Source organism: Labrus bergylta, chromosome 1 (assembly GCF_963930695.1).
Source record: "Labrus bergylta chromosome 1, fLabBer1.1, whole genome shotgun sequence".
Taxonomy (NCBI): Eukaryota; Metazoa; Chordata; class Actinopteri; order Labriformes; family Labridae; genus Labrus; species Labrus bergylta.
This window is the reverse complement of record NC_089195.1, coordinates 37,062,664-37,087,466: the sequence shown is the minus strand read 5'-3', so window position 1 is coordinate 37,087,466 and position 24,803 is coordinate 37,062,664. Positions and strand designations below refer to the sequence as shown.

Below are 24,803 nucleotides of genomic sequence, written 5' to 3'. Positions count from 1 at the left end.
CACCTGTCAATCACAGGGCTGGCACACTGACCACCACTCACAGCCACAGTCAGAGTAAAAAATGCACCATATTTAAATAATTTCGTAGTACAGCAAAGAAGGTTAATTCATTATTAACTTAAAACAGCGGAGAACTAATTCACTATTTATAATTAAACAATTAAATGACAAAGAAATACAGTAAAAACTTCTCTACACATGTCTGTAGTTTTTCGGTCTGAAGTTCTAAATTACCATATAAGGAGCGTCCACGCCATATAAGGAAACAGGCTTCTTTATATGGAGAGAAGTAGTTCCCTACACGTTCGAAACAACACGTCGCCTTGAGGTATCCCTCCGCACAGTCACCGTTACCTCCGTTAATGTTGGATCATAAACCGTGCAGAATTGAGTAACGTAACGTGTCTGATAACAGGTGAGATATTTTAAACAATGTGGGGGAATGTAATCCTTTAAGTCTGTAGAACTACATTCCTCGGCGGACGGATACTGCGGGGTGCTGCTCGTCATTTCCTTATGTGGAGCGGAGTGTGTTAGTGGGCCGGGCCTCCCTCATTACTGTACAGAAACTTTAAACTTTATTCTCTTTTTTATTAATAATCTGATTTTATGTATTGGGAAAAGATCTCCCGGTTCTCCCGCTGAGCTCCTCCCGCCGCTCCACCTCATCTCCCGGTGTTTTGACGGACTTTCTCACGGACTGATGGCTCTACTTGTTGCTAAAGTAACCGCTAACTAATGCTAACTGAAGCCGTCGTTAGCCAGTAAAGCGCAGCTAGCCGTGCAGCTAGCGGGGCAGCTAGCTGCCTGTACCCGGAGAGGAGGCACCTATCAGCGGAGGAGTGTGAGAGCTGTGACCCGCCGGGTGGAGGAGGGACCAGCGGGGGATGCTATTGGGGAGCGGCGCTGGAATGAGTAGCAGAACCGGCTCCGGGCTGACGTCCGGACCTCACACAGCCTCCGGGACCGAGGAGGACCGGTTCGAGGAACGGGAATTCAGCACCGAGGTGGTCTACAGCGGCTCCGAACCAGACTCTGAATCCGGAGACGATGAGGACACGGTGGGCTCCGGTGGGGACAGGAGGGGGGTGAAGCGGGAGAGGAGGGAGAGGGAGGTCGGGCGGCAGTCAGCCGGCTCCTCCGGGGGCCACAGCGGGGCTTACTGCGGGCTCAGCCCCGGGGTACCAGGGGCCAAACCCGGGAAGAAAACCAGAGGGAGAGTGAAAATCAAGATGGAGTTCATTGACAACAAACTGAGGAGATACACCACGTTCAGCAAGAGGAAGACAGGTATCATGAAGAAGGTGAGCTCACCTGGACAGGTACACAGACAAGAGGGTTTACAGATAATGACATACAACAGAACTTTCTAAAGAAATATAGTTATATACAAGAGTCAGACTGAGACCTGGTCCTGATCCTAACAGGTCTTCAGACTGAGACCTGGTCCTGATCCTAACAGGTCTTCAGACTGGGACCTGGTCCTGATCCTAACAGGTCATCAGACTGGGACCTGGTCCTGATCCTAGCTAACAGGTCTTCAGACTGAGACCTGGTACTGATCCTAACAGGTCTTCAGACTGAGACCTGGTCCTGATCCTAACAGGTCTTCAGACTGGGACCTGGTCCTGATCCTAGCTAACAGGTCTTCAGACTGAGACCTGGTACTGATCCTAACAGGTCTTCAGACTGAGACCTGGTCCTGATCCTAACAGGTCTTCAGACTGAGACCTGGTCCTGATCCTAACAGGTCTTCAGACTGAGACCTGGTACTGATCCTAGCTAACAGGTCATCAGACTGAGACCTGGTGCTGATCCTAGCTAACAGGTCTTCAGACTGGGACCTGGTACTGATCCTAGCTAACAGGTCTTCAGACTGAGACCTGGTACTGATCCTAACTAACAGGTCATCAGACTGAGACCTGGTCCTGATCCTGACAGGTCATCAGACTGAGACCTGGTCCTGATCCTAGCTAACAGGTCATCAGACTGAGACCTGGTCCTGATCCTGACAGGTCATCAGACTGAGACCTGGTCCTGATCCTAGCTAACAGGTCATCAGACTGAGACCTGGTCCTGATCCTGACAGGTCTTCAGACAGAGACCTGGTCCTGATCCTAACAGGTCTTCAGGCTGAGACCTGGTACTGATCCTAGCTAACAGGTCATCAGACTGAGACCTGGTGCTGATCCTAGCTAACAGGTCTTCAGACTGGGACCTGGTACTGATCCTAGCTAACAGGTCTTCAGACTGAGACCTGGTACTGATCCTAACTAACAGGTCATCAGACTGAGACCTGGTCCTGATCCTGACAGGTCATCAGACTGAGACCTGGTCCTGATCCTGACAGGTCATCAGACTGAGACCTGGTCCTGATCCTAGCTAACAGGTCATCAGACTGAGACCTGGTCCTGATCCTGACAGGTCTTCAGACTGAGACCTGGTACTGATCCTAGCTAACAGGTCATCAGACTGAGACCTGGTCCTGATCCTGACAGGTCATCAGACTGAGACCTGGTCCTGATCCTAGCTAACAGGTCATCAGACTGAGACCTGGTCCTGATCCTGACAGGTCATCAGACTGAGACCTGGTCCTGATCCTAGCTAACAGGTCATCAGACTGAGACCTGGTACTGATCCTAGCTAACAGGTCATCAGACTGAGACCTGGTCCTGATCCTAACAGGTCTTCAGACTGAGACCTGGTCCTGATCCTAACAGGTCATCAGACTGAGACCTGGTTCTGATCCTAACAGGTCATCAGACTGAGACCTGGTTCTGATCCTAACAGGTCATCAGACTGAGACCTGGTTCTGATCCTAACAGGTCATCAGACTGAGACCTGGTTCTGATCCTAACAGGTCTTCAGACTGAGACCTGGTACTGATCCTGACAGGTCATCAGACTGGGACCTGGTCCTGATCCTAGCTAACAGGTCTTCAGACTGGGACCTGGTCCTGATCCTAACCGGTCATCAGACTGAGACCTGGTCCTGATCCTAACAGGTCTTCAGACTGGGACCTGGTCCTGATCCTGACAGGTCTTCAGACTGAGACCTGGTACTGATCCTGACAGGTCATCAGACTGAGACCTGGTCCTGATCCTAACAGGTCATCAGACTGAGACCTGGTACTGATCCTAGCTAACCGGTCTTCAGACTGAGACCTGGTACTGATCCTAACTAACAGGTCATCAGACTGAGACCTGGTACTGATCCTAACAGGTCTTCAGACTGAGACCTGGTCCTGATCCTAACAGGTCTTCAGACTGAGACCTGGTACTGATCCTAGCTAACAGGTCATCAGACTGAGACCTGGTGCTGATCCTAGCTAACAGGTCTTCAGACTGGGACCTGGTACTGATCCTAGCTAACAGGTCTTCAGACTGAGACCTGGTACTGATCCTAGCTAACAGGTCATCAGACTGAGACCTGGTCCTGATCCTGACAGGTCTTCAGACTGAGACCTGGTACTGATCCTAGCTAACAGGTCATCAGACTGAGACCTGGTCCTGATCCTGACAGGTCATCAGACTGAGACCTGGTCCTGATCCTAGCTAACAGGTCATCAGACTGAGACCTGGTCCTGATCCTGACAGGTCATCAGACTGAGACCTGGTCCTGATCCTAGCTAACAGGTCATCAGACTGAGACCTGGTACTGATCCTAGCTAACAGGTCATCAGACTGAGACCTGGTCCTGATCCTAACAGGTCTTCAGACTGAGACCTGGTCCTGATCCTAACAGGTCATCAGACTGAGACCTGGTTCTGATCCTAACAGGTCATCAGACTGAGACCTGGTTCTGATCCTAACAGGTCATCAGACTGAGACCTGGTTCTGATCCTAACAGGTCATCAGACTGAGACCTGGTTCTGATCCTAACAGGTCTTCAGACTGAGACCTGGTACTGATCCTGACAGGTCATCAGACTGGGACCTGGTCCTGATCCTAGCTAACAGGTCTTCAGACTGGGACCTGGTCCTGATCCTAACAGGTCATCAGACTGAGACCTGGTCCTGATCCTAACAGGTCTTCAGACTGGGACCTGGTCCTGATCCTGACAGGTCTTCAGACTGAGACCTGGTACTGATCCTGACAGGTCATCAGACTGAGACCTGGTCCTGATCCTAACAGGTCATCAGACTGAGACCTGGTACTGATCCTAACAGGTCATCAGACTGAGACCTGGTACTGATCCTAGCTAACTGGTCTTCAGACTGAGACCTGGTACTGATCCTAACTAACAGGTCATCAGACTGAGACCTGGTACTGATCCTAGCTAACAGGTCATCAGACTGAGACCTGGTCCTGATCCTGACAGGTCATCAGACTGAGACCTGGTCCTGATCCTAGCTAACAGGTCATCAGACTGAGACCTGGTCCTGATCCTAACAGGTCATCAGACTGAGACCTGGTCCTGATCCTAGCTAACAGGTCATCAGACTGAGACCTGGTACTGATCCTAGCTAACAGGTCATCAGACTGAGACCTGGTCCTGATCCTAACAGGTCTTCAGACTGAGACCTGGTCCTGATCCTAACAGGTCATCAGACTGAGACCTGGTTCTGATCCTAATAGGTCATCAGACTGAGACCTGGTTCTGATCCTAACAGGTCATCAGACTGGGACCTGGTCCTGATCCTAGCTAACAGGTCATCAGACTGAGACCTGGTCCTGATCCTAACAGGTCTTCAGACTGAGACCTGGTACTGATCCTGACAGGTCATCAGACTGGGACCTGGTCCTGATCCTAGCTAACAGGTCTTCAGACTGGGACCTGGTCCTGATCCTAACAGGTCATCAGACTGAGACCTGGTCCTGATCCTAACAGGTCTTCAGACTGGGACCTGGTCCTGATCCTGACAGGTCTTCAGACTGAGACCTGGTACTGATCCTGACAGGTCATCAGACTGAGACCTGGTCCTTATCCTAACAGGTCATCAGACTGAGACCTGGTCCTGATCCTAACAGGTCATCAGACTGAGACCTGGTACTGATCCTAACAGGTCATCAGACTGAGACCTGGTACTGATCCTAGCTAACCGGTCTTCAGACTGAGACCTGGTACTGATCCTAGCTAACCGGTCTTCAGACTGGGACCTGGTCCTGATCCTAGCTAACAGGTTATCAGACTGAGACCTGGTACTGATCCTAACAGGTCATCAGACTGAGACCTGGTACTGATCCTAACAGGTCATCAGACTGAGACCTGGTACTGATCCTAGCTAACAGGTCATCAGACTGAGACCTGGTACTGATCCTAGCTAACAGGTCATCAGACTGAGACCTGGTCCTGATCCTAGCTAACCGGTCTTCAGACTGAGACCTGGTACTGATCCTAGCTAACAGGTCTTCAGACTGAGACCTGGTACTGATCCTAGCTAACAGGTCATCAGACTGAGACCTGGTGCTGATCCTAGCTAACAGGTCTTCAGACTGGGACCTGGTACTGATCTTAGCTAACAGGTCTTCAGACTGAGACCTGGTACTGATCCTAGCTAACAGGTCATCAGACTGAGACCTGGTCCTGATCCTGACAGGTCATCAGACTGAGACCTGGTCCTGATCCTAGCTAACAGGTCATCAGACTGAGACCTGGTACTGATCCTAGCTAACAGGTCATCAGACTGAGACCTGGTCCTGATCCTAACAGGTCATCAGATTGAGACCTGGTACTGATCCTAGCTAACAGGTCATCAGACTGAGACCTGGTCCTGATCCTGACAGGTCATCAGACTGGGACCTGGTCCTGATCCTGACAGGTCATCAGACTGAGACCTGGTTCTGATCCTGACAGGTCATCAGACTGAGACCTGGTCCTGATCCTGACAGGTCATCAGACTGAGACCTGGTACTGATCCTAACAGGTCATCAGACTGAGACCTGGTCCTGATCCTGACAGGTCATCAGACTGAGACCTGGTACTGATCCTAACAGGTCATCAGACTGAGACCTGGTACTGATCCTAACAGGTCATCAGACTGAGACCTGGTACTGATCCTAACAGGTCTTCAGACTGAGACCTGGTTCTGATCCTGACAGGTCATCAGACTGAGACCTGGTCCTGATCCTGACAGGTCATCAGACTGAGACCTGGTACTGATCCTAACAGGTCATCAGACTGAGACCTGGTCCTGATCCTGACAGGTCATCAGACTGAGACCTGGTACTGATCCTAACAGGTCTTCAGACTGAGACCTGGTACTGATCCTAACAGGTCTTCAGACTGAGACCTGGTCCTGATCCTGACAGGTCATAAACACAGTCAGGATGTTTGTTAAAGAATGAATTATGAGAAAAAACAAGTAAAACAAACTTAAACTCATGTGACTCCGCCCCCCTCATGTGACTCCGCCCCCCCGCAGGCATACGAGCTGTCCACGCTGACGGGCACTCAGGTGTTGCTGCTGGTTGCCAGTGAGACGGGTCACGTGTACACGTTTGCTACGAGGAAGCTGCAGCCGATGATCACGTCAGAGACCGGCAAAGCTCTGATCCAGACCTGCCTAAACTCCCCCGACTCCCCGCCACGCTCAGACCCCTCCTCCGACCAGAGGATGAGCGCCACGGGCTTCGAGGAGACCGACCTCACCTACCAGGTTTCTGAGGCTGACGGCTGCCCTGAGGTTGCCAAGGTAACGCCTCTTTCTCACACAGTATGTCGTACATGCAGATGTCTGCAGGGGGCGCTGCAACAGTTTTTCAGCTGTTTAAGCCCCGCCCACCTGTCTGTCTCCCCCCCTGCAGGATCTGAACAAACCAGCGTTCACTTTGTCCACGGGCAACACGCAGGCCCTGCCCCCCTCCTCCTCCTCCTCCTCCTCCTCGGTGTCCCTGCAGTTGCAGACCAGCGCCCCCTCTTGGCAGCCGCCCTCCTCCACCAACGGCACCGTGCTGAAGACTTCGGCTGGCATCATGCTTCCTGGAAGCCTCACCTTGATGTCAGGTAAGTAGGCGGGGCTTCCTGTCACCTGCTTCCATCTCATTATGATGATGTCACATGATCAGCAGACTTCACGCTCAACTTCCTGCACTCTGCTTCCTGCTGTTCAGTGTGTTAGCAGCTAACCCTTTCTGTGGCCCGCCCCCTCCTCACCTGTCTACAGGTGCCACTCTGCCCCCCGGCACACACACCATCCCCCTCAGCCAGCTGCAGGGCTCAATGGCCCCACTGCACTCCTCACCCACACAGCAGACCACGCTGCTCCGCCTCCCCACCACCGTGTCACTGTCAGGTCAGCGTGTGTGTGTGTGTGTGTGTGTGTGTGTCTGTGCGTGCGTGCGTGTGTGTGTTTATTTTGAATGTGGCAGTGAAGTTGATTTAACTCATGATGTCATAAAGCTTACCTGTGATGTCATCACCAGGTGGAGTCTCTCAGCAGCTACAGACCATCCAGGTGCAGAGCAGCTCAGACACCCACAGCCCCGCCTCCTCCGCAGGTACAACAAACAGAGTCCCGGGTGTGTTGAACCTGCACATTGTGATGTCACTCACTGCTTTGTGTCATAGTGGTGTGACATGTCCAAATATGGTCACTTCCTTTTTTTTGAAATAACAGCCAACAGCATACTCTTCAGAATATCATTTTCAACTGAACAGTCAATTTTAAGGTTGCCATGGTAGCTTCTTGTCAATCCCCGGTTAGCCCCGTACTAAACGTGTGTTCCCTGTCCGTCTCTCTGCAGCCTCCATCATCACCACCTCCGCCTCCTCAGTCGCAGGTCACATGATGTACCCCGGCGGTCATACGGTCATGTATGCCACGCCCACATCCTCTCTGGGCGACGGAAGCCTCACCTTGCTCAACACCTTCCCCTCCACAGGACACGCCCAGCAACATGACCCCGGTATGTGCTTGTTACCATGGATACCACAGCATGATTAAATTATGACAAAGTGTGTGAGCGTGTGTGTTTAACAAAAAGTGTGTGTGCAGGTTCTCTCCCGCAGGTGTTTCTCACCTCTCTGCCGCCTGTCGCCACCCAGATCCCGATGTCTGCGGTGCAGCTGCACCCGGTACACACACACACACACACACACACACACACACACACACACACACACACACACACACACACACACACACACACACACACACACACACACACACACACACACACACACACACACACACACACAAACACAAGTACTTAATAGGCTGTAACCTTGTTCTGACGTGTGTGTGTGTGTGTGTGTGTGTGTGTTTCAGATGGTGATCAGTCAGCAGAGCGGCAGCAGTAACTTGACGGAGCTGCAGGTCGTCAGTCTGGACGTCCACCAATCAAAAGAGGACTGATGAACACACACACACACACACACAGACACACACACACACACACACACACACACACACACACACACACACACACACACACACACACACACACACACACACACACAGCTGGACGTCACCCATCATCAGGCGTTTTATGATTTAATCCACTTCCTGTTTATTAAAAAAATAATGTGATATTTTTATGACCAAAGTTTATAAAACTGTCCACATGAAGTTGGTAAAAAAAAAATACTATTATTTTGTGAATGTAGCTTTATTTTAATGAGCAGAGATCAAACACACGATGATGTCATCACACTGATGTTCAGGTGACACACTCACCTGTGCGTGTGTGTGTGTTTAGTATGTGTCCGATGAATGTATCAGTTTTTAATTCTGTATCTTTTTTTTATGTGTCAGTTTCTGATTTAAACACAAAAAGTGCCAAAAACTGTTGAGCCGTTCTGTCTTGCAAACGCCTCTTAAAGGAACAGTACACCTTTTCTTCACACCTGTCATCCATCACACCTGAGCACACAGAATGTAAAGCAGTACAGGTGGGCCCTCTTCAAACGCCACAGTTCAGTATGCAGTGCGTATCTTCAGTAGTCTGAACCCTTGTGGTCGTTCTGTGGTCAGCAGACTGAACATTTCAGCATGGATACTAACTTCGGGGTTTTGTGCAGTATGGTTTGGATGCGTTTGGTTTGGAAATGAGTTGTATTTTAACTCCCACAATGCAGTGCGAAATGAAATGTTGAAGGGTTGGATTAAAACAAACAAGGATGAATGCAGCCTGTTCGGGTAACGTGCCTTTCAAATGTTAAGATGTTAAATTGTTTTCATGCAAAGTGAAGTTTTTTTAATTTACTGAGCCGTCGTGCAGATCTGATTTAGATTAATGAGTGATGGTGCGTTGAAGGACACTAGGTTTTTTGAGTGATCAGAACAATAACGAGGATCAAACACACCACAAGGTTGTTTTTTTAAATATAAACTACAGATACAGAGAAAATAATCTCTATTAGTATGTTTTAAAAATGAAATGTTTTATTAGAAAGACATTCAAATAGACTAGTGGTTACTTTGCACGCCCCATGTACGGAGGCTACAGTCCTCAAAGCGGGCAGTCCGGGTTTGGATTTGACCTTAGGCCTTTGCTGCGTGTTGTTCCCCAACTCTCTGATTTCTTTTTTTTTTTTTTTTAAGATTTATTTTGGGCTTTTCATGCCTTTAATGCAGAGAGAGGACAGTGGATAGAGTCAGAAACCAGGGAGAGAGAGAGGACAGTGGATAGAGTCTGAAACCAGGGAGAGAGAGAGGACAGTGGATAGAGTCAGAAACCAGGGAGAGAGAGGACAGTGGATAGAGTCAGAAACCAGGGAGAGAGAGAGGACAGTGGATAGAGTCAGAAACCAGAGAGAGAGAGAGGACAGTGGATAGAGTCAGAAACCAGAGAGAGAGAGGACAGTGGATAGAGTCTGAAACCAGAGAGAGAGAGGACAGTGGATAGAGTCTGAAACCAGAGAGAGAGAGAGGACAGTGGATAGAGTCAGAAACCAGAGAGAGAGAGGACAGTGGATAGAGTCTGAAACCAGAGAGAGAGAGGACAGTGGATAGAGTCAGAAACCAGAGAGAGAGAGGACAGTGGATAGAGTCTGAAACCAGAGAGAGAGAGGACAGTGGATAGAGTCTGAAACCAGAGAGAGAGAGGACAGTGGATAGAGTCAGAAACCAGAGAGAGAGAGAGGACAGTGGATAGAGTCTGAAACCAGAGAGAGAGAGGACAGTGGATAGAGTCTGAAACCAGAGAGAGAGAGGACAGTGGATAGAGTCTGAAACCAGAGAGAGAGAGAGAGGACAGTGGATAGAGTCAGAAACCAGAGAGAGAGAGAGGACAGTGGATAGAGTCTGAAACCAGAGAGAGAGAGGACAGTGGATAGAGTCTGAAACCAGAGAGAGAGAGGACAGTGGATAGAGTCTGAAACCAGGGAGAGAGAGGACAGTGGATAGAGTCTGAAACCAGAGAGAGAGAGGACAGTGGATAGAGTCTGAAACCAGAGAGAGAGAGAGGACAGTGGATAGAGTCAGAAACCAGAGAGAGAGAGGACAGTGGATAGAGTCTGAAACCAGAGAGAGAGAGGACAGTGGATAGAGTCTGAAACCAGAGAGAGAGAGGACAGTGGATAGAGTCAGAAACCAGATAGAGTCGGAAACCAGAGAGAGAGAGGACAGTGGATAGAGTCTGAAACCAGAGAGAGAGAGAGGACAGTGGATAGAGTCAGAAACCAGATAGAGTCTGAAACCAGAGAGAGAGAGGACAGTGGATAGAGTCTGAAACCAGAGAGAGAGAGAGGACAGTGGATAGAGTCAGAAACCAGAGAGAGAGAGGACAGTGGATAGAGTCTGAAACCAGAGAGAGAGAGGACAGTGGATAGAGTCTGAAACCAGAGAGAGAGAGGACAGTGGATAGAGTCTGAAACCAGGGAGAGAGAGGACAGTGGATAGAGTCTGAAACCAGAGAGAGAGAGGACAGTGGATAGAGTCTGAAACCAGGGAGAGAGAGGACAGTGGATAGAGTCTGAAACCAGAGAGAGAGAGAGAGGACAGTGGATAGAGTCAGAAACCAGAGAGAGAGAGGACAGTGGATAGAGTCTGAAACCAGAGAGAGAGAGGACAGTGGATAGAGTCTGAAACCAGAGAGAGAGAGAGGACAGTGGATAGAGTCTGAAACCAGAGAGAGAGAGGACAGTGGATAGAGTCTGAAACCAGAGAGAGAGAGAGAGGACAGTGGATAGAGTCTGAAACCAGAGAGAGAGAGAGGACAGTGGATAGAGTCTGAAACCAGAGAGAGAGAGAGGACAGTGGATAGAGTCTGAAACCAGAGAGAGAGAGAGGACAGTGGATAGAGTCTGAAACCAGAGAGAGAGAGAGAGGACAGTGGATAGAGTCAGAAACCAGAGAGAGAGAGGACAGTGGATAGAGTCTGAAACCAGAGAGAGAGAGGACAGTGGATAGAGTCTGAAACCAGAGAGAGAGAGGACAGTGGATAGAGTCTGAAACCAGAGAGAGAGAGGACAGTAGATAGAGTCAGAAACCAGAGAGAGAGAGAGAGGACAGTGGATAGAGTCTGAAACCAGGGAGAGAGGACAGTGGATAGAGTCAGAAACCAGAGAGAGAGAGAGGACAGTGGATAGAGTCTGAAACCAGAGAGAGAGGACAGTGGATAGAGTCTGAAACCAGAGAGAGAGAGGACAGTGGATAGAGTCTGAAACCAGAGAGAGAGAGAGGACAGTGGATAGAGTCAGAAACCAGAGAGAGAGGACAGTGGATAGAGTCAGAAACCAGAGAGAGAGAGGACAGTGGATAGAGTCTGAAACCAGAGAGAGAGAGAGAGGACAGTGGATAGAGTCTGAAACCAGAGAGAGAGAGAGACGACAGTGGATAGAGTCAGAAACCAGAGAGAGAGAGAGGACAGTGGATAGAGTCTGAAACCAGAGAGAGAGAGAGGACCGTGGATAGAGTCTGAAACCAGAGAGAGAGAGGACAGTGGATAGAGTCTGAAACCAGAGAGAGAGAGAGGACAGTGGATAGAGTCAGAAACCAGAGAGAGAGGACAGTGGATAGAGTCAGAAACCAGGGAGAGAGAGGACAGTGGATAGAGTCTGAAACCAGAGAGAGAGAGAGAGGACAGTGGATAGAGTCTGAAACCAGAGAGAGAGAGGACAGTGGATAGAGTCTGAAACCAGGGAGAGAGAGAGGACAGTGGATAGAGTCTGAAACCAGGGAGAGAGAGAGGACAGTGGATAGAGTCTGAAACCAGAGAGAGAGAGAGAGGACAGTGGATAGAGTCAGAAACCAGAGAGAGAGAGGACAGTGGATAGAGTCTGAAACCAGAGAGAGAGAGAGGACAGTGGATAGAGTCAGAAACCAGAGAGAGAGGACAGTGGATAGAGTCAGAAACCAGGGAGAGAGAGGACAGTGGATAGAGTCTGAAACCAGAGAGAGAGAGAGGACAGTGGATAGAGTCTGAAACCAGAGAGAGAGGACAGTGGATAGAGTCTGAAACCAGAGAGAGAGAGAGGACAGTGGATAGAGTCTGAAACCAGAGAGAGAGAGGACAGTGGATAGAGTCAGAAACCAGAGAGAGAGAGAGGACAGTGGATAGAGTCTGAAACCAGAGAGAGAGGACAGTGGATAGAGTCTGAAACCAGAGAGAGAGAGAGGACAGTGGATAGAGTCAGAAACCAGATAGAGTCTGAAACCAGAGAGAGAGAGGACAGTGGATAGAGTCTGAAACCAGAGAGAGAGAGAGGACAGTGGATAGAGTCAGAAACCAGAGAGAGAGAGGACAGTGGATAGAGTCTGAAACCAGAGAGAGAGAGGACAGTGGATAGAGTCTGAAACCAGAGAGAGAGAGGACAGTGGATAGAGTCTGAAACCAGGGAGAGAGAGGACAGTGGATAGAGTCTGAAACCAGAGAGAGAGAGGACAGTGGATAGAGTCTGAAACCAGGGAGAGAGAGGACAGTGGATAGAGTCTGAAACCAGAGAGAGAGAGAGAGGACAGTGGATAGAGTCAGAAACCAGAGAGAGAGAGGACAGTGGATAGAGTCTGAAACCAGAGAGAGAGAGGACAGTGGATAGAGTCTGAAACCAGAGAGAGAGAGAGGACAGTGGATAGAGTCTGAAACCAGAGAGAGAGAGGACAGTGGATAGAGTCTGAAACCAGAGAGAGAGAGAGAGGACAGTGGATAGAGTCTGAAACCAGAGAGAGAGAGAGGACAGTGGATAGAGTCTGAAACCAGAGAGAGAGAGAGGACAGTGGATAGAGTCTGAAACCAGAGAGAGAGAGAGGACAGTGGATAGAGTCTGAAACCAGAGAGAGAGAGAGAGGACAGTGGATAGAGTCAGAAACCAGAGAGAGAGAGGACAGTGGATAGAGTCTGAAACCAGAGAGAGAGAGGACAGTGGATAGAGTCTGAAACCAGAGAGAGAGAGGACAGTGGATAGAGTCTGAAACCAGAGAGAGAGAGGACAGTAGATAGAGTCAGAAACCAGAGAGAGAGAGAGAGGACAGTGGATAGAGTCTGAAACCAGGGAGAGAGGACAGTGGATAGAGTCAGAAACCAGAGAGAGAGAGAGGACAGTGGATAGAGTCTGAAACCAGAGAGAGAGGACAGTGGATAGAGTCTGAAACCAGAGAGAGAGAGGACAGTGGATAGAGTCTGAAACCAGAGAGAGAGAGAGGACAGTGGATAGAGTCAGAAACCAGAGAGAGAGGACAGTGGATAGAGTCAGAAACCAGAGAGAGAGAGGACAGTGGATAGAGTCTGAAACCAGAGAGAGAGAGAGAGGACAGTGGATAGAGTCTGAAACCAGAGAGAGAGAGAGGACAGTGGATAGAGTCTGAAACCAGAGAGAGAGAGAGGACAGTGGATAGAGTCTGAAACCAGAGAGAGAGAGAGGACAGTGGATAGAGTCTGAAACCAGAGAGAGAGAGAGAGGACAGTGGATAGAGTCAGAAACCAGAGAGAGAGAGGACAGTGGATAGAGTCTGAAACCAGAGAGAGAGAGGACAGTGGATAGAGTCTGAAACCAGAGAGAGAGAGGACAGTGGATAGAGTCTGAAACCAGAGAGAGAGAGGACAGTAGATAGAGTCAGAAACCAGAGAGAGAGAGAGAGGACAGTGGATAGAGTCTGAAACCAGAGAGAGAGAGGACAGTGGATAGAGTCAGAAACCAGAGAGAGAGAGAGGACAGTGGATAGAGTCTGAAACCAGAGAGAGAGGACAGTGGATAGAGTCTGAAACCAGAGAGAGAGAGGACAGTGGATAGAGTCTGAAACCAGAGAGAGAGAGAGGACAGTGGATAGAGTCAGAAACCAGAGAGAGAGGACAGTGGATAGAGTCAGAAACCAGAGAGAGAGAGGACAGTGGATAGAGTCTGAAACCAGAGAGAGAGAGAGAGGACAGTGGATAGAGTCTGAAACCAGAGAGAGAGAGAGACGACAGTGGATAGAGTCAGAAACCAGAGAGAGAGAGAGGACAGTGGATAGAGTCTGAAACCAGAGAGAGAGAGAGGACCGTGGATAGAGTCTGAAACCAGAGAGAGAGAGGACAGTGGATAGAGTCTGAAACCAGAGAGAGAGAGAGGACAGTGGATAGAGTCAGAAACCAGAGAGAGAGGACAGTGGATAGAGTCAGAAACCAGGGAGAGAGAGAGGACAGTGGATAGAGTCTGAAACCAGAGAGAGAGAGAGAGGACAGTGGATAGAGTCTGAAACCAGAGAGAGAGAGGACAGTGGATAGAGTCTGAAACCAGGGAGAGAGAGAGGACAGTGGATAGAGTCTGAAACCAGGGAGAGAGAGAGGACAGTGGATAGAGTCTGAAACCAGAGAGAGAGAGAGAGGACAGTGGATAGAGTCAGAAACCAGAGAGAGAGAGGACAGTGGATAGAGTCTGAAACCAGAGAGAGAGAGAGGACAGTGGATAGAGTCAGAAACCAGAGAGAGAGGACAGTGGATAGAGTCAGAAACCAGGAGAGAGAGAGGACAGTGGATAGAGTCTGAAACCAGAGAGAGAGAGAGGACAGTGGATAGAGTCTGAAACCAGAGAGAGAGGACAGTGGATAGAGTCTGAAACCAGAGAGAGAGAGAGGACAGTGGATAGAGTCTGAAACCAGAGAGAGAGAGGACAGTGGATAGAGTCAGAAACCAGAGAGAGAGAGAGGACAGTGGATAGAGTCTGAAACCAGAGAGAGAGGACAGTGGATAGAGTCTGAAACCAGAGAGAGAGAGGACAGTGGATAGAGTCTGAAACCAGAGAGAGAGAGAGGACAGTGGATAGAGTCAGAAACCAGAGAGAGAGGACAGTGGATAGAGTCTGAAACCAGAGAGAGAGAGAGAGGACAGTGGATAGAGTCTGAAACCAGAGAGAGAGAGGACAGTGGATAGAGTCAGAAACCAGAGAGAGAGAGAGGACAGTGGATAGAGTCTGAAACCAGAGAGAGAGAGAGGACCGTGGATAGAGTCTGAAACCAGAGAGAGAGAGGACAGTGGATAGAGTCTGAAACCAGAGAGAGAGAGAGGACAGTGGATAGAGTCAGAAACCAGAGAGAGAGGACAGTGGATAGAGTCAGAAACCAGGGAGAGAGAGGACAGTGGATAGAGTCTGAAACCAGAGAGAGAGAGAGAGGACAGTGGATAGAGTCTGAAACCAGAGAGAGAGAGAGGACAGTGGATAGAGTCTGAAACCAGAGAGAGAGAGAGAGGACAGTGGATAGAGTCTGAAACCAGAGAGAGAGAGAGAGGACAGTGGATAGAGTCAGAAACCAGAGAGAGAGAGGACAGTGGATAGAGTCTGAAACCAGGGAGAGAGAGAGGACAGTGGATAGAGTCTGAAACCAGAGAGAGAGAGAGAGGACAGTGGATAGAGTCTGAAACCAGAGAGAGAGAGAGAGGACAGTGGATAGAGTCAGAAACCAGAGAGAGAGAGGACAGTGGATAGAGTCTGAAACCAGAGAGAGAGAGAGAGGACAGTGGATAGAGTCAGAAACCAGAGAGAGAGGACAGTGGATAGAGTCTGAAACCAGAGAGAGAGAGAGAGGACAGTGGATAGAGTCTGAAACCAGAGAGAGAGAGGACAGTGGATAGAGTCTGAAACCAGGGAGAGAGAGAGGACAGTGGATAGAGTCTGAAACCAGAGAGAGAGAGGACAGTGGATAGAGTCAGAAACCAGAGAGAGAGAGAGGACAGTGGATAGAGTCTGAAACCAGAGAGAGAGAGGACAGTGGATAGAGTCTGAAACCAGAGAGAGAGAGAGAGGACAGTGGATAGAGTCTGAAACCAGAGAGAGAGAGAGAGGACAGTGGATAGAGTCTGAAACCAGAGAGAGAGAGAGAGGACAGTGGATAGAGTCAGAAACCAGAGAGAGAGAGGACAGTGGATAGAGTCAGAAACCAGAGAGAGAGAGAGGACAGTGGATAGAGTCAGAAACCAGAGAGAGAGAGAGGGGAATGACATGCAGAAAGGGGCCACAGGTGGAAGTGAACCCGGGCTTACCGCTCGAGACGAGAGTCTCAACACATGGGACGCGCGCCCTAACCATTGCACCACCAGCGCGGCCCAACTCTCTGATCTCTGACCTTATCTGCTGCCCTCTCTCTGATAAAGGCAAAAAAAAAAAAATCTTAAAATCAGGAAAAGATCCAAGAGGATGCCGCTCGTTAAGTCCACCATGTTCCTACAGGAGCCCAAAGTGGACAAATCAAACTCTTTAATATAACTACTGCTCTTTAAATGGAGGCTGAACGTTTTGCAAAATGACCTCGTTCAGTGTTTGTCCAACATTCATGTATTTGCTGAACGGGGCCAAATAAATCCATCAATAAAAAGAGAGAGGAAATGTGTAGTTGCAATCTCCAGCCACCAGGGGGCGATGAGCTCAACCAAACAACTTCAACTACATCTTTATAAAATACATTATTTTCAAAAGAATGTTACAATGAATATAAACAACACATTTAAACAAGATATTAGCAGAGGGAAACCTCTGAAACATGTGTCAGAGCAGGTTCTGTCACGGTGTTTTGTGGGGTGACATCGAGAAGGCAGTTTGAAACAGACATCTCGAGGTTTGTGATTAAGTGTCTGAAATAAAGTCCAAACTTTCCCCCTCTGGATATATCTGGACCGTGGTGGATGAGATCTCACAGTCCTGACTGAAGGACGAGTTTTTCCTGCTGTGGTTTCATTCACACCAGGGGAACAAGGCTTTATATGTGACGTCATATACAGCGTCGCTTCCTGTACGCGTCACCGGCGCGACACATGCGGCGCTCTTTCTTCCCCCCGTGTTAGCAGTTAGCAGTTCGCTGATCACCGCGGCGGAGCGACGCGCAGTTTTAACCCGAATCTCGGAGAGTTTCAGCCGAATACAACGCTCAGAGAAGATGGCTGCTGCCGGGACACAGGGCAGGAAGAGGCTCCTGAGGGAGGAGGACATGACCAAGGTGGAGTTTGAGACCAGCGAGGAGGTGGACGTCACCCCTACCTTCGACACCATGGGTCTCCGGGAGGACCTGCTCCGCGGCATCTACGCCTACGGTAGGCCGGGGATCCGCGCGGCCTCCAGGGGGGAGAATTAGCTCAGGGTGCTAAAGCTAACCGCGATGCTTTCTACTGTACTGTTAAAAATACAAATTAACAGACTGAAGAGACACACAACGTTACTGATGTATTTTTATGTGACAGAATAACTTTGATTCTCGTGTTTAAATCGCGTTTTGTTAATGTTTACCGGCTTGTTGATTAGCCTTCCCGTTAGCCTCTCCAGCTAACCGCCGCTGTGAGCTGTTTGTTTTTAATGTTTTCACTTTGAATTCAGGAAAACGAGACAAACTGCAGAAAACGTTTGATAAGAGTGAACAGAGTGTGTGTGGTTGAACTCGGTGCTCAGGTAAACTCGTGTTGAGTTTCTGTTAGTTTGATTCTCAAAGTGTATAAAACATCCTGGATCCAGATTTAGATCCAGATCCAGATTTAGATCCAGATTTAGATCCAGATCCAGATTTAGATCCAGATCCAGATCCACTTTATTTTCTCCCCTCGTTCTGCAGCTACAAAAAGAAAACGATCAAACATGAAACCATAAACATTGTTTAGAGCCGCTTTAATGGTCTGATTTATCTGAGACTGGCGTCAGTATAACCCCCCCATAAGCCCACTCTCTTCTGATTGGTCAGCTCTCTGGAGGGGCAGAACGCTGCAGGGCTGCCAGGGGAGGGAGAAGAGAGTCTCTCTCACGTCACGAGCACTAACAGCAGTTTGATGTTTCAGGGTTTGAGAAACCGTCTGCGATCCAGCAGAGAGCGATCAAACAGATCATCAAAGGACGAGACGTCATCGCTCAGTAAGACACACACACAGAGACACACACACAGAGACACACACACACAGAGACACACACACACACAGAGACACACACACACACACAGAGACACACAGAGACACACACACAGAGACACACACACAGAGACACACACACACACAGAGACACACACACACACACACACACAGAGACACACACACACACACAGAGACACACACACAGAGACACACACACACACACAGAGACACACACACAGAGACACACACACACACGAGACACACACACACACACACACAGAGACACACACACACACACAGAGACACACACACACACACAGAGACACACACACACACACAGAGACACACAGAGACACACACAGAGACACACACACAGAGACACACACACACACAGAGACACACACACACACACACACAGAGACACACACACACACACAGAGACACACAGAGACACACACAGAGACACAGACACACACACAGAGACACACACACAGAGACACACACAGAGAGACACACACACACAGAGACACACACACAGAGACACACACACACACAGAGACACACACAGAGACACACACACACACACACACACAGAGACACACACACACACACAGAGACACAGAGACACACACACACAGAGACACACACACACAGAGACACACACACACACAGAGACACACACACACAGAGACACACACACACACACACACACACAGAGACACACACACACACACACACACACACACAGAGACACACACACACAGAGACACACACACACAGAGACACACACACACAGAGACACACACACACAGAGACACACACACACAGAGACACACACACACAGAGACACACACACACACAGAGACACACACACAGAGACACACACAGAGAGAGACACACACACAGAGACACACACACAGAGAGACACACACACAGAGAGAGACACACACACAGAGACACACACAGAGAGAGACACACACACAGAGACACACACACAGAGACACACACAGAGAGAGACACACACACAGAGAGAGACACACACACAGAGAGAGACACACACAGAGACACACACAGAGACACACACAGAGACACACACAGAGACACACACAGAGACACACACACACACAGAGAGACACACACAGAGACACACACAGAGACACACACACACACACAGAGACACACACACAGAGACACACACACACACACAGAGACACACACACACACACACAGAGACACAGACACACACACACAGAGACACAGACACACACACACAGAGACACACACACACACACAGAGACACAGACACACACACAGAGACACACACACACACACACACAGAGACACACACACACACAGAGACACACACACAGAGACACACACAGAGAGACACACACACACAGAGACACACACACAGAGACACACACACACAGAGACACACAGAGACACACACACACAGAGACACACACACAGACACACACACACAGAGACACACACAGAGACACACACACACACACACAGAGACACACACACAGAGACACACACACACACAGAGACACACACACAGAGACACACACAGAGACACACACACACAGAGACACACACACACAGAGACACACACACAGAGACACACAGAGACACACACACAGAGACACACACACACACCCCATGTTGTCTAACAGCTGATCTCGTCTCAGGTCTCAGTCGGGAACAGGAAAGACGGCCACCTTCTGCGTGTCCGTGCTGCAGTGTCTCGACATCCAGGTGAGCGTCTCGGCGCGCAGCTCGCTCTGACGGGTGAACAATCCACCACGCTTCACTTTGTCAGCTGACATAACAACGACTGAATATTTGTATTCCAGGTGAGGGAGACTCAAGCACTGATCCTCGCTCCGACCAGAGAGCTGGCTGGACAGATTCAGAAGGTAGGTCCCGCCCCCACACGGCACACACAGCCAATCACCTGTGAGCTTTTTTGTGTCCTGGTCTCTGATGGCTGTCTGTCTCTGTGGTGCGTTCAGGTGCTGCTGGCTTTGGGAGATTACATGAACGTCCAGTGCCACGCCTGCATCGGAGGCACCAACGTTGGCGAGGACATCAGGAAGCTGGACTACGGACAGCACGTGGTCGCGGGGACGCCCGGGCGTGTGTTTGGTGAGTTCACAGACTGTCGCCAGCAGGGGGCGCTGCAGCAGCATGTCACACCCGAGAGAGGAACCAGTGGGGTTTAAAAAAGATGTTTCTGATTGGTTCACAGTCTGAGTGTTCTCTGCATGCTGATTGGCCTGACTCCAATCGAGGCAGCCAATAGGACGCTGACTAAAGCTTGCTGCTGTTTCTTGCAGATATGATTCGTCGCAGGAGTCTGAGGACGAGGGCGATCAAGATGCTGGTCCTGGACGAGGCAGACGAGATGCTCAACAAAGGTGAGACTGAGCGCCACCTGGTGACCACACACACACCTGGTGACCACACACCTGGTGACCACGCACACACCTGGTGACCACGCACACACACCTAGTGACCACACACCTGGTGACCACGCACACACACCTGGTGACCACACACCTGGTGACCACACACCTGGTGACCACGCACACACCTGGTGACCACACACACACCTGGTGACCACACACCTGGTGACCACACACACACACACCTGGTGACCACACACCTGGTGACCACACACACACACACCTGGTGACCACGCACACACCTGGTGACCACGCACACACACCTGGTGACCACGCACACACACCTGGTGACCACGCACACACACCTGGTGACCACACACACACCTGGTGACCACGCACACACACCTGGTGACCACGCACACACACCTGGTGACCACGCACACACACCTGGTGATCACACACACCTGGTGACCACACACACCTGGTGACCACACACACACACCTGGTGACCACACACACACCTGGTGACCACGCACACACCTGGTGACCACGCACACACCTGGTGATCACACACACCTGGTGACCACACACACCTGGTGACCACACACACACCTGGTGACCACGCACACACCTGGTGATCACACACACCTGGTGACCACACACACCTGGTGACCACACACACCTGGTGACCACACACACACACCTGGTGACCACACACACACCTGGTGACCACGCACACACCTGGTGACCACGCACACACCTGGTGACCACGCACACACACCTGGTGATCACACACACCTGGTGACCACACACACACCTGGTGACCACACACACCTGGTGACCACACACACACCTGGATAGAGCTGTGACATCACTGATTTTCATCTGTATTAACGTGTGTGTGTGTGTGTGTGTGTGTGTTCAGGTTTCAAGGAGCAGATCTACGACGTGTATCGTTACCTTCCCCCGGCCACTCAGGTGTGTCTGATCAGCGCCACGCTGCCTCATGAGATCCTCGAGATGACCAACAAGTTCATGACGGACCCGATCCGCATCCTCGTCAAACGGTCAGTCCACACACACACACACACACACACACACACACACACACACACATACACACACACACACACGAGACAGAAATTACACTGTGACAGAAAACACCTAACCTCTCTCTCTCTCTCTCTCTCTCTCTCTCTCTCTCTCTCTCTCTCTCTCTCTCTCTCTCTCTCTCTCTCTCTCTCTCTCTCTCTCTCTCTCTCTCTCTCTCTCTCCCCCCTGTGTGTGTGCTTGTCTCTCGCCCTCAGTGATGAGCTCACTCTGGAGGGGATCAAGCAGTTCTTTGTGGCGGTGGAGAGAGAGGAGTGGAAGTTTGACACTCTGTGTGATCTGTACGACACTCTGACCATCACACAGGCCGTCATCTTCTGCAACACCAAGAGAAAGGTAACACACACACACACACACACACACACACACACTGGATCTGGGGACTGTCTGCAGCAGCAAAGCCTTCTGGGAGTCTGAGTTTTGGCGTGTGTTTCAGGTGGACTGGCTCACCGAGAAGATGAGGGAGGCGAACTTCACGGTGTCGTCGATGCACGGAGACATGCCTCAGAAAGAGAGAGAGTCCATCATGAAGGAGTTCAGATCAGGAGCCAGGTAACACACCTGCACGTCGCCTCACCTGATCAGTCTGCAGTGGCGTCATGTGACCCCGATAGTAATCCATCGTGTGTGTGTGTGTGTTTTCAGTCGGGTGCTGATCTCCACGGACGTGTGGGCTCGAGGTCTGGACGTCCCCCAGGTGTCTCTGATCATAAACTACGACCTGCCCAACAACAGAGAGCTCTACATCCACAGGTATCCCTCCACACAAAGTAGTCCCTTAGTCTCTTTACATCCACAGGTACACAGCACACCAACGTATCCCTCCACACAAAGTAGTCCCTTAGTCTCTTTACATCCACAGGTACACAGCACACCAACATATCCCTCCACACAAAGTAGTCCCTTAGTCTCTTTACATCCACAGGTACACAGCACACCAACGTATCCCTCCACACAAAGTAGTCCCTTAGTCTCTTTACATCCACAGGTACACAGCACACCAACATATCCCTCCACACAAAGTAGTCCCTTCACATCCACAGTTACACAGCACACACCTGACACCAACGTATCCCTCCACACAAAGTAGTCCCTTACCTTTTAAATGTGGGCGGGGTTTAGTGTCTTTGTGGGTCATCAACAGGTGAGCAGTTTCCCGGTTCATGTTATGTTTCTGATCACCTATTGTGTGACCTCTGACCTCCCTCAGGATTGGTCGGTCCGGTCGTTACGGGCGTAAGGGTGTGGCCATCAACTTTGTGAAGAACGACGACATCAGGATCCTGCGTGACATTGAGCAGTACTACTCCACTCAGATCGACGAGATGCCCATGAACGGTAGGACACAGCCAATCACACGCTTGCTGCTGCTGATGATGTCACAGCTCACAAGAGATACAGCCAATCAGAAAGGAAACAGCAGTTTATTGATGAGCTGTGTGTGTGCGGTTATTACTAATAACTATTAACAGTTATTAGTATTTTTTATGTTACTAGAGTTATGTCAAAGTTTAAATTCTGACCCTAGCTATACATCACCGTTGCCATGGAAACGCCTGAAGCTCTGCCTTAGCTTCCATGAGTACACACTTAAACACTCAGAAAGCTGAGCAGGGCTGTGATTGGCTGCTGCCTCTCTGACACTTTTCTTCTTTCGTTCTCCCGCAGTGGCTGACCTGATCTGATGTTCCCCCGATGACCTCACACCGGAGCCCCGCCCCCCTTTTTACTCAGTTATTGTCTGTCAGGAGCTTTTTGTTCTTTTAATAGTTTGACGCGGAATTTTCTTATTTTGATTGTTGAAGAGAAAACGACTCGACGTGTTTTTGTAAATAAAGTTTTGGTTTCACCTCAAGCTGCCACCTTGTTTTTTTTTTCTTCAAATGGTTACCTCTTTAAAGGCCGCCACCAGGGGGCGTTCAATCTAAAGAATAACAAAAGATGAAGTCGAGGTTGGCGGGGAATAATTTACATCACGTTATTTTCCCGTGAAAACACTGTGGAAAGATTTGAAGTGTGGTTAGCGAGCCAGCCTTTCTGTTCAACATCCTGTCTGATCATAATGTTTGGTATCCAGAGGTGAAGATGAAGAGAGGAATGTGTTCTAGCTTGAAGGTAACTTCATCCAGCTCTCTGCTTCATTATTATCTCAGACAACATTAAAGTGACAGCTGGTCAACACATAAGAGAGAGAATATAAACTTAATGAAAACCAGCAGGAGATAAACATCAGGTTCATATATTATAATGTTTCATATTTAATGATAGAAGATATTTGACAATATAGTCATCCTTGATGACTGTATGATGATGTTCTCTCAGACTCTGAGAGCTGCCTGCACAGTGACTGTCCTTCACATCACCTCTTAGTGGAACATGGTAAGACCTGTTCTGCAAATTCATTTCTAAAAAGGGACTGAAGGTTGGGAGCATCATGGGGTTCTTCATGTTTCACTGAAGCTTTATCAAAAAGTTAAAACAGAACATAGATATCAACAAGTAATTGTGTTTCTTATTGTTTGCTTCTTTAGTCTGAATGATAAAGTCTTCTGTAAATTCACATTTTAAAGCTGATATTTACAAGTCTTCCTGGAGGGGCATGGACCCCCCTAGGTGGTTTGGATCCATGTCACCTTCTTCATCCCTGATGAGTTTTCACCCCTGCCTACAGATGGTGTCTTGTCTCCTCGCTCCGTAACGGAGCAGTGTGGGTCATACAGCAGCACACGGCTGTGGTGTTTCCAACACTTTGATAACTGTTGGAAATGTTTGAGGTGATGTACTTTTTTTTTATTCAGATATTTCAACAAATTGATTGAAATGTTTTTTTTCTCTCATCAGAAATAACATTCACACTCAGCTTTATGGTTTTAAAATCTGCTTTTATTTAATATTTTACACAAAAATGGAATTTAAGAGAAAACTGATAAAAAAAATGTACTGTGAAAATAAACAGGAAGTACATTAAATAAAAACAACAGGCACAAAGAAACTGATTTTAACTGATTTTTTACACCAAATATTCAGAAAATAAAAAAAACCTTGAAACCACGAGAGAGTTAGAGTCAGGTAAACATGCTGTCAATAAAAACACCTGGAG

At 49.3% G+C, this 24,803-nt stretch overlaps 3 protein-coding genes across 7 annotated transcripts in view; 2 read left to right on the top strand and 1 right to left on the bottom strand.

Annotated features, from left to right (window-relative positions):
* Positions 1-351: 351 nt before the first annotated feature.
* On the top strand, positions 352-9,065 carry LOC110005756 (serum response factor). Of its 4 annotated transcripts, none has more exons than XM_065960702.1 (8): positions 356-1,304; positions 6,365-6,634; positions 6,747-6,945; positions 7,106-7,234; positions 7,365-7,460; positions 7,686-7,847; positions 7,937-8,016; positions 8,210-9,065. In XM_065960702.1, the coding sequence occupies exons 1-8, from the start codon at positions 888-890 to the stop codon at positions 8,294-8,296; spliced, it is 1,440 nt and encodes a 479-aa protein (XP_065816774.1). In that variant the 5' UTR covers positions 356-887; the 3' UTR covers positions 8,297-9,065. The 4 variants fall into 4 exon arrangements, with proteins under 4 accessions (XP_065816784.1, XP_065816789.1, XP_065816774.1 ...); XM_065960708.1 differs by having other exon boundaries at positions 362-1,304; positions 7,365-7,439; XM_065960712.1 differs by lacking the exon at positions 7,106-7,234 and having other exon boundaries at positions 352-1,304.
* An 8,042-nt stretch (positions 9,066-17,107) lies between these two features.
* eif4a3 (eukaryotic translation initiation factor 4A3) lies at positions 17,108-23,558 on the top strand. The gene is made up of 12 exons (XM_065960681.1): positions 17,108-17,381; positions 18,114-18,186; positions 19,877-19,943; positions 20,042-20,104; positions 20,201-20,333; positions 20,525-20,605; positions 21,519-21,660; positions 21,901-22,039; positions 22,140-22,255; positions 22,349-22,456; positions 22,914-23,041; positions 23,372-23,558. Exons 1-12 carry the CDS (start codon positions 17,228-17,230, stop codon positions 23,386-23,388), a joined length of 1,221 nt encoding a protein of 406 aa, XP_065816753.1. The 5' UTR covers positions 17,108-17,227; the 3' UTR covers positions 23,389-23,558.
* A 1,006-nt stretch (positions 23,559-24,564) lies between these two features.
* The window catches only part of soul4 (heme-binding protein soul4), a 5,286-nt gene continuing 5,047 nt past the window's right edge, over positions 24,565-24,803 (bottom strand). For both annotated transcript variants that reach the window (XM_065960688.1, XM_065960696.1), the window contains exon 6: positions 24,565-24,803. This exon is cut by the window's right edge and continues 1,284 nt beyond it. The gene's annotated coding sequence lies outside the window, so the exon portion shown is untranslated.

Coding starts and splice junctions, on each gene's coding strand:
- LOC110005756 (XM_065960702.1), top strand. CDS start 888: ATGCTATTGGGGAGCGGCGCTGGAATGAGTAGCAGAACCGGCTCCGGG. Junction 6,635..6,746: donor GCTGCCCTGAGGTTGCCAAG/GTAACGCCTCTT, acceptor CCCCCCCTGCAG/GATCTGAACAAACCAGCGTT. Junction 7,461..7,685: donor TACAACAAACAGAGTCCCGG/GTGTGTTGAACC, acceptor GTCTCTCTGCAG/CCTCCATCATCACCACCTCC.
- eif4a3 (XM_065960681.1), top strand. CDS start 17,228: ATGGCTGCTGCCGGGACACAGGGCAGGAAGAGGCTCCTGAGGGAGGAG. Junction 18,187..19,876: donor GGACGAGACGTCATCGCTCA/GTAAGACACACA, acceptor ATCTCGTCTCAG/GTCTCAGTCGGGAACAGGAA. Junction 22,040..22,139: donor TCTGCAACACCAAGAGAAAG/GTAACACACACA, acceptor CGTGTGTTTCAG/GTGGACTGGCTCACCGAGAA.